Source organism: Acanthochromis polyacanthus, chromosome 1 (assembly GCF_021347895.1).
Source record: "Acanthochromis polyacanthus isolate Apoly-LR-REF ecotype Palm Island chromosome 1, KAUST_Apoly_ChrSc, whole genome shotgun sequence".
Classification (NCBI taxonomy): domain Eukaryota; kingdom Metazoa; phylum Chordata; class Actinopteri; family Pomacentridae; genus Acanthochromis; species Acanthochromis polyacanthus.
The window spans coordinates 2733465-2751221 of record NC_067113.1 but is presented as its reverse complement, the minus strand read 5'-3'; the positions used below and the strand labels follow the sequence as shown (position 1 = coordinate 2751221).

Below are 17757 nucleotides of genomic sequence, written 5' to 3'. Positions count from 1 at the left end.
TAAAGTACAACAGAGAAAACAATTCAGCCCCATTTATAGTCACTTTAGTTGCATATCAGTTTATCATAAAGAACATGTCTCACTAATGTGAAAAAGTAATTCAAAAGCAACACAGGCTGTCAGTGTGAGACGTCAGACGACTGATTCTCAACAAATTTCAAAGACTTTTTTTCTCCAAGTAACTGATTAAGGATTTACTTGACGTTGGAAAATCCTGAATTCTGAATTTTTCTGGAGCTCAGACATACGCCGCTGTTCCTCCACCAGAATCTGATCTCCTTCGATGTGGGACAGCTAACTCCCAAAGGTGAGTTTGAAATATAACTTCTGAATTAGATTGATAAAGTTCTTCAGCCACGAGTTCAAAACATTGGTTTAATAAGCTAAGGATTAGATTAAATTGAGAGGCCAAATAATTTTGGCTGGGCTTACTGAATACATTATTTAAACTAAACATTGACCTCTATGGTTCTCTGATCACATTGAACATCAGAATATTTTATCTACAGCAACTTTTGTTTGAAGACTATTGGCATTAAGCTTAGCTGTGCTCATAACTTGCTAATTCTATGAGCTAAATTTAGTTTAAATTTAACAAAATTTTGTCAAAATCTTAGTGAAGACATATTTTGCTTTTGCATGTACAACATCAAAGGTGGGCAAGCATTGGTGCTGATAAAAAAGTCATGTTTTGTAAAAACATGGTATGAATGAAGAAGAACTAATTTCATAAGAAAAATGTGAATCCTCCGTCAGATCAAACACATCATCTCACAAACTGCCTTCACTTCATCAGGATACAGTGACAACATGCTAGAGAAAGCCCACCACCACCACCACAAGATCAACAACAACAACCATTATATCTGAGGAAACCCACATCTTATCAGCCAGGAGCACAACACACACTGCAGGACCATCAGCAGCAATCAGGACTTTTTCAAGCTTAGCAGCAATAATGAGCCACATTGTTCATAAATAAGATTAACAGACTGGCACAGCGGCCAGTTTTTAAATATGTATTCAGCTTTATGTGTAAAAACAGCCATAATGCTTAGTTCTGAATTTATATACATATATATATATATATATATATATATATATATATATATATATATATATATATATATATATATATATATATATATATATATACATATATATATGAATACTGAATTTCCCTTCGGGGATGAATAAAGTGATTCTGATTCAATAACTTAGTACATTTGCAGAGCAGCAGCTCTAAATAATGACAATTTACCAGAAAAAAAAGCTTTAAAAAAACACTGACAGCAGCAGACATAACATGGGCTAACTGGGCACAGCGGCCTCATCATTTTACATTTAGTTAAAAATAAATATAAAATGATAAGTACATTTATATCAACTTATTTTTGGATGATATCAGGTCTGGCAAACTTGAAAAGTACAGCATCGGTATCTCATGTTATTGCTGGATCAAAATAGTCTCTTTTTCTGCTCCAAGGAAAGATATTAGCCCTTAAGGTGCAGGTCTTTATTTACAGAAGAACTGCCAAGTTCATTAACAGTGAATCCAAGCAAATTACAATCCTGGGGGAAAAAAATGAACTGATCTGGCCACAAAGCGCGCCCGTGGTTGGTATGCTCCACACAGGGGGGACTTCAAAGTCAATGATAAAAGTCTGGTGTCCCTCTAGATTTTTTTTACCAAGATAATTTTTAATGGTCCTCCTTTAGTCGTTTTAAATGAATCAGATTTCCACATGTGGTGATTATTAATAATATTATAGGTCGATGTTTGTTCTTCTATTATAACATCATACCTCGACCCCCCCCGCCCCCGCCTCGGCCGGGATAGTTGGTGCGGTCCAAAAGTGCCGCCGATGGAGTCCGCTCTCGCTGAGCACACGAGGGGAGACTGACAGGTAACTATCGGGGACCCAGGTGATTGTAGTGCACCAGAGCTTTTTTTTTAAAGGTGTAAAAATGAAATACAGTAATTATAAACCTGCTGAAGACATGAATTATGTGTTATTTGAATGGTTTAGCCCTCTGCATGGAAGCTAATGCTCGTCATGAGTCACCTTGGCTAATAGCTGCGCACACGTGGAAAAACTCTGACAGCTAACTATCGGGGTCTCTGGTGACTGTAGAGCAGTAGAGCATTTGTTAACGTGTTTACATGAAATACAGTCTATATAAACCTGCTGAAGACATTAATTACGTGGTATTTGAATGGTTTAGCCCTCCGTGTCCTAGCTAAGGCTAGTCACGAGTCACTGTTGGCTCATAGCTGCGCACTCGTGGGAAAACTCTTGACAGGTAACTGTCGGGGACCCAGGTACCTGTAGAGCACCAGAGCTTTTGTAAAGGCTTTAACATGAAATACAGTTCATTATAAACGTACTAAAGACCATAATTATTCTTATGTAGATGATTTAGCCCTCTGCGTCCAAAGGCCAGTCATGAGTAATTAAATATGGGCCATCTTGATCAATGCTGCCATGAGGACAGAGCTGTGTGCGTCTGAATAACAGACAGGTAATCTTTAGCAATATATCAGAGGAGAGAATAGCAAAGACTACATTTTTGAAATACAATTTCAGTTTTAGATGCAGAGGGACATTTTGTTCCTCTTTTGGTAAAAACTTAAACCTCCAGCCATAGAAGCTGGTGGTTTATTTTTAATAAGATAATAAAAGGAAAGCAAAAAAAAAAAAAAATCTAATATACACATTTAGATAATTTGCCTCACATTGTAGGGACAGTTTTGGAGCAAAATTAATGCTATTTTAGCTTGAAATAATTCAACATTTAAGAATAAAATGTCTTTTGCCATTGCATTTTAATAAATTATGCAAAACTTAAATGTAAGAAACCTTTGTGTGCTTTGTGTAGTTTAGTAGTTTTGCAGTGAGTTATTGTAATTCTGAATTGATAAAAAACTTTTTAAAAAGAGATATAATTTGTATTCAATATTCCTAATATCACATCTTTTAGGTGATTTATTAAAGTTTCTGAAAATTCAGACTTCATTTGTCCAAACAGGTTAGGCGATGGCTGATGGTGGCAGCAGCCTGAAGAATCCCTCCAGAAGGAGGCTGCGGATCTCACCACAACAGGATGCAGAAAAGCACATAAGACTTAAAACTGACAAGGAGGGTCTTAGAGAGGTGTTTGTGAACTCTTTTAAAGGTCAGTCTTTATCTGCCTAATGGGTTATTAAACATGTATTCATTCATAATTCATTAATATGAGCTTCAGTGTTAAAGATATAACATTAGTCTGATTGATTCTGTGAACATAGCTGTTTTTCATTTTCTCTTACAGGACGAGGTGTTTTCGCTTCCATACCTTTCAGCAAAGGAGATTTTGTTGTAGAGTACAGGGGGAAACTTTTTACTCCAGACAGTCGTCCTGTTGCCGAGACCTACAGTGAACGTGCTGCAGCATATCTCTTTGATTTTCAATGGAAAGGGAAATCTTGGTGGTAAGTAATACTAGATATGCCTTTTTCTCTGCTGTTAGCTATGGAGTATTGAGAGTGTATAATTACAAAAACAAATTTATAAAGGAAAAAAAACAAATAAAACTGGAAATATAAAGATTATTATATAAATAAAAAATAATGCTGCCACATACAGCAATATTAATCAGAAAATTAATCCATAAAAAAATGATAATAAAAGCAGAGAATATATATACAAAATAATTAATTAAAAAATAAGAGGAAAAGTGCTTATAAACAAATTAGTTAAATATTGTGGCTATATAATGCAATATTACTTAAAAATGATAACAAAAAGACCAGGTTAATTAATGTAGAAATACAAATTAATTTTAACAATAGCATTACTTGTGGTTAAAAATAATATTAAAACTAAATTATGTAGCTATATAAAGCAATATTAATAAAAAAAATCTAAAAGAAAAGGCTAATCAAAGCAGGGATATTAAGACAAATGAAAAAAATAATCGAATACTGTTGCTTTCATAAAGCACATTAATTTGTTATGATTAGTGCATTGCCATTGCTTTTGAGATGCACTTTATTGTTGCTTTTACCGCCCACATTAAACGCCACATTGTCATTGCTTTATCTGCTTACTTTTTCCCTTTTTTCTCTGTCATTACTTTGATTCTTTTACCGCTGACATTGTCACTTTTAAAAGCAAAGGAAAAGCATAGGAGTGTCATTGTTCGCAGGCATCCCCTACACAAATGTGCTCGTAAGTTAGGCAGGAGAACCTTCTCCTGGCCAATAATACTGTTTCTTCCTTACTAGCCTTGATGCATCTCTGGAGGACCAGTCACTTGGAAGACTGGTCAATGATGAGCACAAAAACCCAAACTGCAAAATGCGAACAGTTCAACTGGACGGGATGCCACACCTCTGTCTCTTTGCAGTTCAAGATATTGTCCCAGGAGATGAAGTCACATACGATTATGGGCATTGTGATTGGCCTTGGCGCAAACAGGTATGACAACTCATGACGCATCTGTTCCAATGTAAATTGTAGATAGGATGATAGGCTGTGATGACTTCACTTCAGATACCTAACGTCACATCCAGAGAAAAATGATCAGTGTGACTTAGTGATCTGTTTATCCATGCTGCTTTGTGACAAGAATATGTCTTTTTGCTCCATTTATTGAACAGCACATTTCCACTTCTCCTGTGGCCACATCAGTGGATGAGGATCCAAACAGCAGCCATCAGATGCCGGGTCCTGAGGAACATGTGGAGCCACTGTCCTCTGATATAAATAAGGTATGTGACTGTTTCTCTGTTGATGGCTAGAGATCAATCAGTTTTGTTCCTTGGTTTATTCTGAGGTCACCACCTGATCTGTGATCAGCTGTGTGAGTCCACATTGTAGCAAGTATGTCTCTGCTGCCTAAAAAACAAAATATTCGGGATGGCTTGTCACAGTGGTTCAAACAGCTTGTGTGATTGATGTGATAATTGTTAAGTTAGACTTTTTATTAAATAGATATATTTTATATATTGTGGAAACAGTGTTGAAATGCATGGATGTCCCCAATTTGGTGTAAACAGAATAAGTGTGAGTGTGTTTAATGTCCCCAGTTGTTCAGACAGTCCAATACATCAGGGGTTTATAGTTTTAAGTGAATATATGTCCCCAATTTGGTGTAAACAGAATAAGTGTGAGTGTGTTACATGTCCCCAGTTGTTTGGATATGCCAATATACAGGGCTCAATAGTTTTAAATACATAAATGTCCCCAATTGGGTGTAAACAGAATAAGTGTGAGTGTGTTATATGTCCCCAGTTGTTCAGACAGTCCAATACATCAGGGGTTTATAGTTTTAAGTGAATAGATGTCCCCAATTTGGTGTAAAAAGAATATGTGTGAGTGTGTCAAATGTCCCCAGTTGTTTGGATATGCCAATATACAGGGTTTAAATATTTTTAAATACATAAATGTCCCCAATTGGGTGTAAACAAAATAAGTGTGTGTGTTTAATGTCCCCTGTTGTTTGGATAGACCTATAGATTGGTGGTGAAAAGTTTTAAATACATAGATATTTCTCAGGTTGGTTAGGATAACATTTTTGTATGTTAATTATTCTCAGCTCAAATCATTAGCTTTTATAACTGCATCTCACCAGGCTTTACTATTGTGAACACATCATCCATCACTGATGTATGTCTCAGAAACTCATACCATGTTCGCTGAATAATGGAATATCCATGCTGCTTTGTGACAAGAATATGTCTTTTCTCTCCATTTATTGAACAGCACATTTCCACTTCTCCTGTGGCCACATCAGTGGATGAGGATCCAAACAGCAGCCATCAGGTGCCGGGTCCTGAGGAACATGTGGAGCCACTGTCCTCTGATATAAATAAGGTATGTGACTGTTTCTCTGTTGATGGCTAGAGATCAATCAGTTTTGTTCCTTGGTTTATTCTGAGGTCACCACCTGATCTGTGATCAGCTGTGTGAGTCCACATTGTAGCAAGTATGTCTCTGCTGCCTAAAAAAAAAAAGTATTCGGGATGGCTTGTCACAGTGGTTCAAACAGCTTGTGTGATTGATGTGATAATTGTTAAGTTAGACTTTTTATTAAATAGATATATTTTATATATTGTGGAAACAGTGTTGAAATGCATAGATGTCCCCAATTTGGTGTAAACAGAATAAGTGTGAGTGTGTTTAATGTCCCCAGTTGTTCAGACAGTCCAATACATCAGGGGTTTATAGTTTTAAGTGAATATATGTCCCCAATTTGGTGTAAACAGAATATGTGTGAGTGTGTTAAATGTCCCCAGTTGTTTGGCTAGGCCAATAGTGCACAAATGTCCCCAATTTGGTGTAACAGATCATGTGTGAGTGTGTTACATGTCCCCAGTTGTTTGGATATGCCAATATACAGGGCTCAATAGTTTTAAATACATAAATGTCCCCAATTGGGTGTAAACAGAATAAGTGTGAGTGTGTTATATGTCCCCAGTTGTTCAGACAGTCCAATACATCAGGGGTTTATAGTTTTAAGTGAATAGATGTCCCCAATTTGGTGTAAAAAGAATATGTGTGAGTGTGTTAAATGTCCCCAGTTGTTTGGATATGCCAATATACAGGGCTCAATAGTTTTAAATACATAAATGTCCCCAATTGGGTGTAAACAAAATAAGTGTGTGTGTTTAATGTCCCCTGTTGTTTGGATAGACCTATAGATTGGTGGTGAAAAGTTTTAAATACATAGATATTTCTCAGGTTGGTTAGGATAACATTTTTGTATGTTAATTATTCTCAGCTCAAATCATTAGCTTGTATAACTGCATCTCACCAGGCTTTACTATTGTGAACATATCATCCATCACTGATGTATGTCTCAGAAACTCATACCATGTTCGCTGAATAATGGAATATCCATGCTGCTTTGTGACAAGAATATGTCTTTTCTCTCCATTTATCGAACAGCACATTTCCACTTCTCCTGTGGCCACATCAGTGGATGAGGATCCAAACAGCAGCCATCAGGTGCCGGGTCCTGAGGAACATGTGGAGCCACTGTCCTCTGATATAAATAAGGTATGTGACTGTTTCTCTTTTGATGGCTAGAGATCAATCAGTTTTGTTCCTTGGTTTATTCTGAGGTCACCACCTGATCTGTGATCAGCTGTGTGAGTCCACATTGTAGCAAGTATGTCTCTGCTGCCTAAAAAAAAAAGTATTCGGGATGGCTTGTCACAGTGGTTCAAACAGCTTGTGTGATTGATGTGATAATTGTTAAGTTAGACTTTTTATTAAATAGATATATTTTATATATTGTGGAAACAGTGTTGAAATGCATAGATGTCCCCAATTTGGTGTAAACAGAATAAGTGTGAGTGTGTTTAATGTCCCCAGTTGTTCAGACAGTCCAATACATCAGGGGTTTATAGTTTTAAGTGAATATATGTCCCCAATTTGGTGTAAACAGAATAAGTGTGAGTGTGTTTAATGTCCCCAGTTGTTCAGACAGTCCAATACATCAGGGGTTTATAGTTTTAAGTGAATATATGTCCCCAATTTGGTGTAAACAGAATATGTGTGAGTGTGTTAAATGTCCCCAGTTGTTTGGCTAGGCCAATAGTGCACAAATGTCCCCAATTTGGTGTAACAGATCATGTGTGAGTGTGTTAAATGTCCCCAGTTGTTTGGATATGCCAATATACAGGGCTCAATAGTTTTAAATACATAAATGTCCCCAATTGGGTGTAAACAGAATAAGTGTGAGTGTGTTATATGTCCCCAGTTGTTCAGACAGTCCAATACATCAGGGGTTTATAGTTTTAAGTGAATAGATGTCCCCAATTTGGTGTAAAAAGAATATGTGTGAGTGTGTTTAATGTCCCCTGTTGTTTGGATATGCCAATATACAGGGTTTAAATATTTTTAAATACATAAATGTCCCCAATTTGGTGTAAAAAGAATATGTGTGAGTGTGTTTAATGTCCCCTGTTGTTTGGATAGACCTATAGATTGGTGGTGAAAAGTTTTAAATACATAGATATTTCTCAGGTTGGTTAGGATAACATTTTTGTATGTTAATTATTCTCAGCTCAAATCATTAGCTTGTATAACTGCATCTCACCAGGCTTTACTATTGTGAACACATCATCCATCACTGATGTATGTCTCAGAAACTCATACCATGTTCGCTGAATAATGGAATATCCATGCTGCTTTGTGACAAGAATATGTCTTTTCTCTCCATTTATTGAACAGCACATTTCCACTTCTCCTGTGGCCACATCAGTGGATGAGGATCCAAACAGCAGCCATCAGGTGCCGGGTCCTGAGGAACATGTGGAGCCACTGTCCTCTGATATAAATAAGGTATGTGACTGTTTCTCTGTTGATGGCTAGAGATCAATCAGTTTTGTTCCTTGGTTTATTCTGAGGTCACCACCTGATCTGTGATCAGCTGTGTGAGTCCACATTGTAGCAAGTATGTCTCTGCTGCCTAAAAAACAAAATATTCGGGATGGCTTGTCACAGTGGTTCAAACAGCTTGTGTGATTGATGTGATAATTGTTAAGTTAGACTTTTTATTAAATAGATATATTTTATATATTGTGGAAACAGTGTTGAAATGCATGGATGTCCCCAATTTGGTGTAAACAGAATAAGTGTGAGTGTGTTTAATGTCCCCAGTTGTTCAGACAGTCCAATACATCAGGGGTTTATAGTTTTAAGTGAATATATGTCCCCAATTTGGTGTAAACAGAATATGTGTGAGTGTGTTAAATGTCCCCAGTTGTTTGGCTAGGCCAATAGTGCACAAATGTCCCCAATTTGGTGTAACAGATCATGTGTGAGTGTGTTAAATGTCCCCAGTTGTTTGGATATGCCAATATACAGGGCTCAATAGTTTTAAATACATAAATGTCCCCAATTTGGTGTAAACAGAATAAGTGTGAGTGTGTTATATGTCCCCAGTTGTTCAGACAGTCCAATACATCAGGGGTTTATAGTTTTAAGTGAATAGATGTCCCCAATTTGGTGTAAAAAGAATATGTGTGAGTGTGTTTAATGTCCCCTGTTGTTTGGATATGCCAATATACAGGGTTTAAATATTTTTAAATACATAAATGTCCCCAATTTGGTGTAAAAAGAATATGTGTGAGTGTGTTTAATGTCCCCTGTTGTTTGGATAGACCTATAGATTGGTGGTGAAAAGTTTTAAATACATAGATATTTCTCAGGTTGGTTAGGATAACATTTTTGTATGTTAATTATTCTCAGCTCAAATCATTAGCTTGTATAACTGCATCTCACCAGGCTTTACTATTGTGAACATATCATCCATCACTGATGTATGTCTCAGAAACTCATACCATGTTCGCTGAATAATGGAATATCCATGCTGCTTTGTGACAAGAATATGTCTTTTCTCTCCATTTATTGAACAGCACATTTCCACTTCTCCTGTGGCCACATCAGTGGATGAGGATCCAAACAGCAGCCATCAGGTGCCGGGTCCTGAGGAACATGTGGAGCCACTGTCCTCTGATATAAATAAGGTATGTGACTGTTTCTCTGTTGATGGCTAGAGATCAATCAGTTTTGTTCCTTGGTTTATTCTGAGGTCACCACCTGATCTGTGATCAGCTGTGTGAGTCCACATTGTAGCAAGTATGTCTCTGCTGCCTAAAAAACAAAATATTCGGGATGGCTTGTCACAGTGGTTCAAACAGCTTGTGTGATTGATGTGATAATTGTTAAGTTAGACTTTTTTATTATATATATATTATAAATATATTTTATATATTGTGGAAACTGTGTTGAAATGCATAGATGTCCCCAATTTGGTGTAAACAGAATAAGTGTGAGTGTGTTTAATGTCCCCAGTTGTTCAGACAGTCCAATACATCAGGGGTTTATAGTTTTAAGTGAATATATGTCCCCAATTTGGTGTAAACAGAATAAGTGTGAGTGTGTTAAATGTCCCCAGTTGTTTGGATATGCCAATATACAGGGCTCAATAGTTTTAAATACATAAATGTCCCCAATTGGGTGTAAACAGAATAAGTGTGAGTGTGTTATATGTCCCCAGTTGTTCAGACAGTCCAGTTCATCAGGGGTTTATAGTTTTAAGTGAATAGATGTCCCCAATTTGGTGTAAAAAGAATATGTGTGAGTGTGTTAAATGTCCCCAGTTGTTTGGCTAGGCCAATAGTGCACAAATGTCCCCAATTTGGTGTAACAGAACATGTGTGAGTGTGTTACATGTCCCCAGTTGTTTAGATAGGCCAATAGATCAGGGGTCAACAGTTGTCAGTGAGTAGATGTCCCCATTTTGGTGTAACAGGACATGTGTGAGTGTGTTAAATGTCTCCATTGTTTAGATAGGCCAATAGATCAGGGGTAAATAGTATTAAGTGAATAGATGTCCCCAGTTCAGGGTTCTCGCCAGAATTTTTTTTCAGCGTAACGGCAGGTCCTCCCGCACGCTTGCGCGCAATAGACGGGAACAGGTCAATCGACAGGAAAGTACGGCTGAGGTGGGGAGACATAAATTAACCTAGATAGGCACTCAGTCGATAAAAACAAACGCACATGGCGTTATCTGTCAAAATAACAACGCAGCGACCCTAATCACAGTGTTAACCCTTCCTGGTCGGCCCCTGACCGTGGTCAGGAAGCTCGGGGTTAACCCCCTTCACTTCATCAGTGGCCGTATAGGCAAAGACACAGGAGCCCAGTCGTATCGAAGAACACTGCAGCCTTTATTCTCTATCAACAGTGGCTGAACCGCACAGTCCCGCCAACCCAGCAACTACACACCTTCTCTCCTCCTCTGCAGAACTGCCGTCTCTCTCGCTCGCACATCTTGCTCTCCTCTCTCACACTCACACACGCTGCTCTCTCTCCCTCTCTCATGACAGAGCCACACACTCTCATAACAATATTTTAAACTGATAGCGTAACGGGCCATTATGACTGCGTAACTGTCTGTTCGACAGTGTAATGGGCCGTTACGCTGAAATGAGCTGGCGAGAACCCTGCAATTTGGTGTAACAGAACATGTGTGAGTGTGTTAAATGTCCCCTGTTGTTTAGATAGGCTTATAGATTTGTGGCAAATAGTTTATAATTCCAAGATATCCTTCGTTTGGTTAGGATAACATTGTGTGTGTTAATTATTCCCAGTTCATTTGATAGGCTTATTTATATGCATCTCACCAGGTTTTACTTTTGATGAACATGTCATCCATTTATAATGTTTGGCTCAGAAGGTCTTACAGTGTTCAGCCTTTAATGGATTATTCTCATCCTGATGTGTGATGTTGATAGACATCAGTGGATGGCGACCCAAACAGAAGACACCAATTTCAGGGTCCTGAGGAAGATGTGAAAACATTTTACTCTGATTTAAATAAGGTATGTGACTGATCAACAACAAATACTAACAAAATTTCTCTGATTTTACAGTGTGGTACAATAATATTAATGTAGGCTCACATGATTTTAAGCTCGCTCTTGTAATACGATGGAAGTATCTTTTTTAAAATTTCTTTTTTGTCTGTCCATTGGGTTCATTAGTCATTTCAATCCAGGATTGCTAAGCTGAAACAGCACCATGACAGATGCTCTGAACGTTTTGAGGCCTCAGAGGATGACCGCAATGCAGCTGACAGACAGCAGACTCTCATGTTGCATCAGCGTGTGCTTCTTGATCAACAGTTAGCACAGCAGGATAATGTGAGTAAAACTTTGCAGGCAGGTCTTTATTGGTTGACTTTTACATCATAATTATAGGTTTTATTTTTTTGATAAAAATGTATCCAAAACTGTTGACATCGTATGCATATGCACATTTACTGTTGTTGTTTAATTGGCTCCAGTAAGTGTTATGAAATAGAGATATACAGGTTTGAAATTTTGGATTTGATCCTTCTTTTATTCTTGATCCTGTTTTGTGTAAGAACTCTTTCTCTATGTTCATTTTGTTTGAACCTTAATGTGACTTCAGTGCTTGAGTCATGCTAATATTCATTTGATAGCATTTGGACATGGCATTTCAGAAGGGTATCTTTTACTCTATAGGACAATCAAGGGTTTCAAATAATTGATTAACACCATTATTTTGTTCTGTCTTTAGAACAAAGAAGATACCTCAACTCACTCAACAGATGAGAGCATTCATACAAACTACAGTGATGTTGAATACATACCTGACACTCAGGGAAGTGACTCTGATGACAGCATCTCTTTATCTCCTAACAACACACTACAGAGGGCAAGATTTCCCAAATTAAGTCCAGCCAATAAACAATGCCAAGTCAGCTCAGAGGAAGAAAGCAGCACAGAAGAAGACTATCCAGTGAGGAAGAAGAGACTGCCATTTAGCCCTAGAAAAAAGAAAGGATGGAAAGTCAGACCAGGGAAAAAGAGGAGACTCCCATTTAGCCCAGGTAACAGACAGAGAAGACCATTCAGCCCAGTGAATGAAAACAGCTCCACAGTCAGCCCACAGACAAAGAACAGCAGAGAAGAAGACAGTGCAGTGAGGGCAAAGAGGAGACTGCCATTCAGCCCAGGGAAAAGTCAGAGAAGACCACTCTACCCAGTGAACGAAAGCAGCTCCACAGTCAGCCCACAGACAAAGAACAGCAGAGAAGAAGACAGTGCAGTGAGGGCAAAGAGGAGACTGCCATTCAGCCCAGGGAAAAGTCAGAGAAGACCACTCTACCCGGTGAACGAAAGCAGCTCCACAGTCAGCCCACAGACAAAGAACAGCAGAGAAGAAGACAGTGCAGTGAGGGCAAAGAGGAGACTGCCATTCAGCCCAGGGAAAAGTCAGAGAAGACCACTCTACCCGGTGAATGAAAGCAGCTCCACAGTCAGCCCACGGACAAAGAACAGCAGAGAAGAAGACAGTGCAGTGAGGGCAAAGAGGAGACTGCCATTCAGCCCAGGGAAAAGTCAGAGAAGACCACTGCACCCAGTGAATGAAAGCAGCTCCACAGTCAGCCCAGAGAAAGAAGAAAAATTGATTCAAGTGCTGTGTACTGCAAATACTCAAGTACGTCGAGTGTATGACAAGAGGAACTATTGCATTTATTGTTCAAAGCCAACATCAAAACTCGCACGACATCTTCAGACTGTTCATCGTAACAAAGCAGAGGTTGCAAAAGCATTCTACTATCCGAAAGATTCCAAAGAGCGTCGAGTTCGGCTGGCCATTCTAAGGAACAGAGGCAACTTTGCCCACAATACAGATGTGGCTAGAAATGGAACTGGACATCTTGTTGCACGTTACCGAACAAGAGAGAGCAGACACGGTCAAGATTTTATTCACTGTGTTCACTGTCAGGGTCTTTACTCTAAAAAAACTTTGTGGAAACATATCAAAATCTGTCCAGAGAATACAAGAGAGGACACACCTCAAGCTGGACGAAAAAGAGTTCGATCCCTGTGTGCTCTTACCACACCAGTTGGTCTCGAGATTAGTGAGGGCCTACAGAAGATTCTTACCCACGCAAACTATGATGAAGTCTCGCGTGTCGTTCAGAGTGACAAATGCATTCTGCAACTTGGACAATATATGTTCAACAAACTGAAAAGCAAAGGGAACAATAATGACGACTACATACGGCAAAAGATGAGAGAGGTGGGAAGAATGGTCCTTGAAGCTCAAAAGGTTACATCGCTGAAGAAGGTGGAGGAATTCTTTATTCCTAAAAACTTCCCACATGTTATATCTGCAGTGAAGAGAGCTGCAGGATATGACCCCAATACCAACACATATCAAACCCCATCTTTAGCACTCAAGCTTGGCCACAGCCTTAAGAAAATGTCCAGTATTGTCGAGAGCAATGCTATGATGTTTGGAGATCATGTCACAGCAGAATATGCCAAAAGGTACAGGGCTATACATGACAGCAGATGGGAAGAGTTCATCTCCTCAGGGGCATTAAACACTCTGAAGGAGGCCAAATGGAATATGCCACAGGTGTTACCATTTACCCAAGATGTGAAGCTGTTGAACTTTCATATGGAGAACCAACAAACTGTGCTGGAGAGAATGCTAAGAATTTCTCCAACTCCAGAAAACTATGCTGCCCTGGCTAAGGTGACGCTTGCTTTAGCCATTACATTCAACAGGAGAAGAGCAGGAGAGGTTTCACGGATGTTACTTACCGCCTTTAGGTCCCGGAACAAGTCGATGTTGCATGAAGACTTGGCTATCTGCCTGACTCCATTTGAGAGGAAGATGTGTGAGTTTTTCACAAGAGTGGAGATCCGAGGGAAACGTGGGAGAATGGTCCCTGTCCTGTTAAAACCATCCATGGTGACTGCTATGGAGCTGCTGGCTGACACACGTGAGAGCTGTGGTGTACCCAGTGAAAATTTATTCATGTTTGCCAGACCAGAGGCTTTGTCATCCTACAGAGGGGGGGAGTGCCTCCAGAAATATGCCAAACTCTGTGGTGCTAAACATCCGGAAGCATTGACCTCAACAAAGCTGCGGAAACATATTGCAACAATGTCACAGGTCTTGAACCTGGAGGAAAATGAGTCTGACCAACTCGCTGACTTCTTAGGCCACGATATTCGAGTCCACAGACAGTACTACCGACTGCCCCAAGGAACTCTGCAACTAGCTAGAATGAGCAAAGTTCTTCTTGCTATGGAGAGGGGGACTGTGTCACAATACAAAGGGATGACACTGGATGACATTGAAGTCGACCCTGAAGGTTTGGGCACGTTTTGATATTTTAGTCTGTGTGCAATAAGCACAACAGAAGTTTACTGCAGTCTGATTAAAGATACTTGATCTCTGAAAAGTAAAACGCTTATGAAAACTAAGACTCATATTTACAAGAGCTTTAGTGGGTCCTGCATTTCAGGCTCAGAGTTCTTATGATCATTTTAATTAGCTAATGTTCTGCTTGTCTTTTGCTTTCCCAGAGAAAGTACCACACTCCATTGAAGAGGGGGATGCTTCAAGTGACGCTTCAAGTGAGGAAGAGGAGTGTACCAGCACTGACATGGACCACACACCTCCCAGCACAGACAGGACTGCATCTTCAGAACCACCTCCTGCTGCTACTCCTCCAGTACAAGGTTGAAACTTGCACTATGTAGCCCTCAAAAAAATGATGATTATCAAGGATCCTATACCCTTACCCCCTTAGACATAAAAGACAAGGTCACAAACAATGCTATAAAGCTAATCTCCATACAGTAGTTCCCATTAAATGTGTGCATGCAATCAAACTGGAGGCGAGAATAAAAAAATTATATCCCAGACTTCGAAATATTATAAAGCTCATAACAGCATTATGATGGTTTTAACCTTCTTCCAGTTACAGTATTTGCAAATCACAACCCATTGTGTCATAAAGCCCCCTGTAGTCAGGGTTTATTTTGCACAAGACAGTTTTTTTCTTTTAAAGGTTCACTTTTGACATCAAGCAGTATTGAGTCTTGACCAGTTACACATGAGAGCCACCCATGCAGAAAACTCATGAAAGCTCAGGAAAATATCAGGAAAACATTGGTTAAATTTCTCCCAAAAAAAGCAATCACACAAAAAGTTTTGGTCATAGGTTTGAAAAACTCAGACAAAAGTGATAGAAACCTGGTAGAATGTCATGAAAATTCTGGTACTGAAACAGGTTAATGATGTGGATGTTGATGGCTTTATCTGCATGTGACATACAATTATAACCATATCAAGTTGCATTTATTCATCTCTTCACAGAACAAGCTGAAAAACGGAGACGCAAATGGGATGCAGGAGAAGTAAATGCTGTTGAGAAACACCTGATGAAATTCATAAGAACTTTCACTGTTCCTGGCAAGCACGACTGCATGGTTTGTCTTCAAAGTGAAACACAGACACTGAAGGACCGCACGTGGACTGATGTGAAAAACTATGTAAGAAACAGAATCACTGCCCTAAAGAGACAGACGAGCACTTAAAAAATATGTATCTCTTCTGTGCCTTGCCCATACTGTTGCCCATACAGAGATACAGTTCAAGGTAGGCCAATCCAAGAGGGCATCATAAAGGTAAGATGAGTAATGTTCCATTTTACATCCAGCAGTTAAGGTTAAAAACAGGGTTAAAAAGCAGTTAAAAAGAACAAGATTTAAAAGTGGTGAAAACCAAAAGAGGTTAAGAACTGGCTAAAAGAAACAAGAAGAAAATGGCTGAACAGACTGAAGGTTTAAATATAGCTAATGAGAAACAGGATTTGAAAGTGGTTTACAGAAACAAGGTTTGAAAGAGGTTAAAAAGAAACAAGGTTTAAAAGTGGCTAAACAGAACAAGGTTTAAGAGTGATTAAACAGAAACAAGGTTTTGAAGAGGATAAAAGCAAATGTTTAGAAGTGGTTTCATAGAGATAAGGTTTAAAAGAGGTAAAGCAAAAAAGGTAAAAAAGTGGTTAAACTAAGTTTGAAAATAGTTAAAGAGATTTAGAAGTGGTCAAACAGGTTAGGAAGTGTTTAAACAGAACAAGGTTTAAGAGTGGTTAAACATGAACAACGTTTAAGAGTGGTTAAAAAGAGGTAAAGAAGTGTTTAAACAGGAACAAGGTTTAAGAGTGGTTAAAATGCAAGGTTTAAAAGAGGTAAAGCAGAAGCAAGTTTAATAGTTCTTAAGAAATAAGTGGTTTAATAGAAACGGATGTTAAAAGTGGTTAAACAATAACAAGGTTTATCTGTGGTTAAATGGCAACAAGGTTTCAAGATGTTTAGGAAATATTTAAATTGGTTAAATAGAAACAAGATTTAGAAGTAGTTGCACAGAAACAATTTTAAAAGTGGACAAACAGAAAATAATTTTATGATTATTAAGAAATTCAAAGTGTTTAAACAGAAACAAGGTTTAAAAGTATATAATAAATAATATCGTACACATACATAAACATTTCTGTATCTATAATAAAGTATATGGTACGAGTCCTCAGACACTGGTTCAAGTTTGAGAGCTGGAGAGTCTCTCTCTCATGTTATAATATTTGTCATTCATGTCAATAAAAGTTCTGTGAGGCTTCATCAAATATCCCTCTCTTAAAACCACATTTCCTGTGTTCTCTCCTGTGTGTGGATCCCCTCTCATTGATTTTAACAGTTTTTGTCTTGGATTCAGCTGTTTTCACTTGTTTTCTGTTGATTCAGTTAGTATTAAGGTACTTTTAAGAAATTAGTCCCCAAAGAAGACTTCAATCAGAGTTTGTGTATATCCTAAGTCCTCAAAGGTTGCTTAAACATCTTATGTCCCCAAACTGCTGGTAAAAATCAGACTGGGCAAAAGATGCTTAAATCAAAAATATCAAGTGATCTTGGTGATGAGGGCATCCCCCCGCATCTGAAAATCCCCCCGGTTTCTCTCTAAACCATTCAGAAAGTGGTGCCCCCTAAAGTGGGGTGTTTTGTCATATGACCCCAAACGTGGCCTAAGTACGTATGTGTGTGTGTGTGTGTGTGTGTGTGTGTGTGTGGTTGTTTTTTACTCTCTGTTGCAAAATGTAGGTACTATAAATATGGCATAATTTTCTGTGATAAGGCAACCAAAAGAGAAATAATAAAATATATTAGGGGGTGATATTGACCTTGGAATTAGTTCAGTCAGAGCCATGTCCATCAAGCAATTGACCCTTTACAGGAACTGCTACCTCTTTTTTAATGCCTCTTAATGAATCCAAACTCTACTCCGGCCTTGTCCCCAGTCTGCGACCTTGTCCCCATGTGACGCTCCTTCTCCCTCAGAGTGCACCTCCACCCGGCCTTATGCACCTGCT

General features: G+C 38.6%; 1 protein-coding gene across 18 annotated transcripts; it reads left to right on the top strand.

The window, feature by feature from the left end:
• Nucleotides 1–1785: 1785 nt before the first annotated feature.
• LOC127533582 (uncharacterized) lies at nt 1786–17035 on the top strand. Of its 18 annotated transcripts, XM_051946919.1 has the most exons (13): nt 1786–1907; nt 3031–3177; nt 3313–3472; nt 4268–4460; nt 5748–5858; nt 6933–7043; nt 8223–8333; nt 9410–9520; nt 11294–11380; nt 11543–11701; nt 12102–14700; nt 14915–15070; nt 15711–17035. In XM_051946919.1, the coding sequence occupies exons 2-13, from the start codon at nt 3039–3041 to the stop codon at nt 15929–15931; spliced, it is 4158 nt and encodes a 1385-aa protein (XP_051802879.1). In that variant the 5' UTR covers nt 1786–1907; nt 3031–3038; the 3' UTR covers nt 15932–17035. The 18 variants fall into 18 exon arrangements, with proteins under 18 accessions (XP_051802879.1, XP_051802891.1, XP_051802882.1 ...); XM_051946931.1 differs by lacking the exon at nt 5748–5858; XM_051946922.1 differs by lacking the exon at nt 6933–7043.
• Nucleotides 17036–17757: the final 722 nt, after the last annotated feature.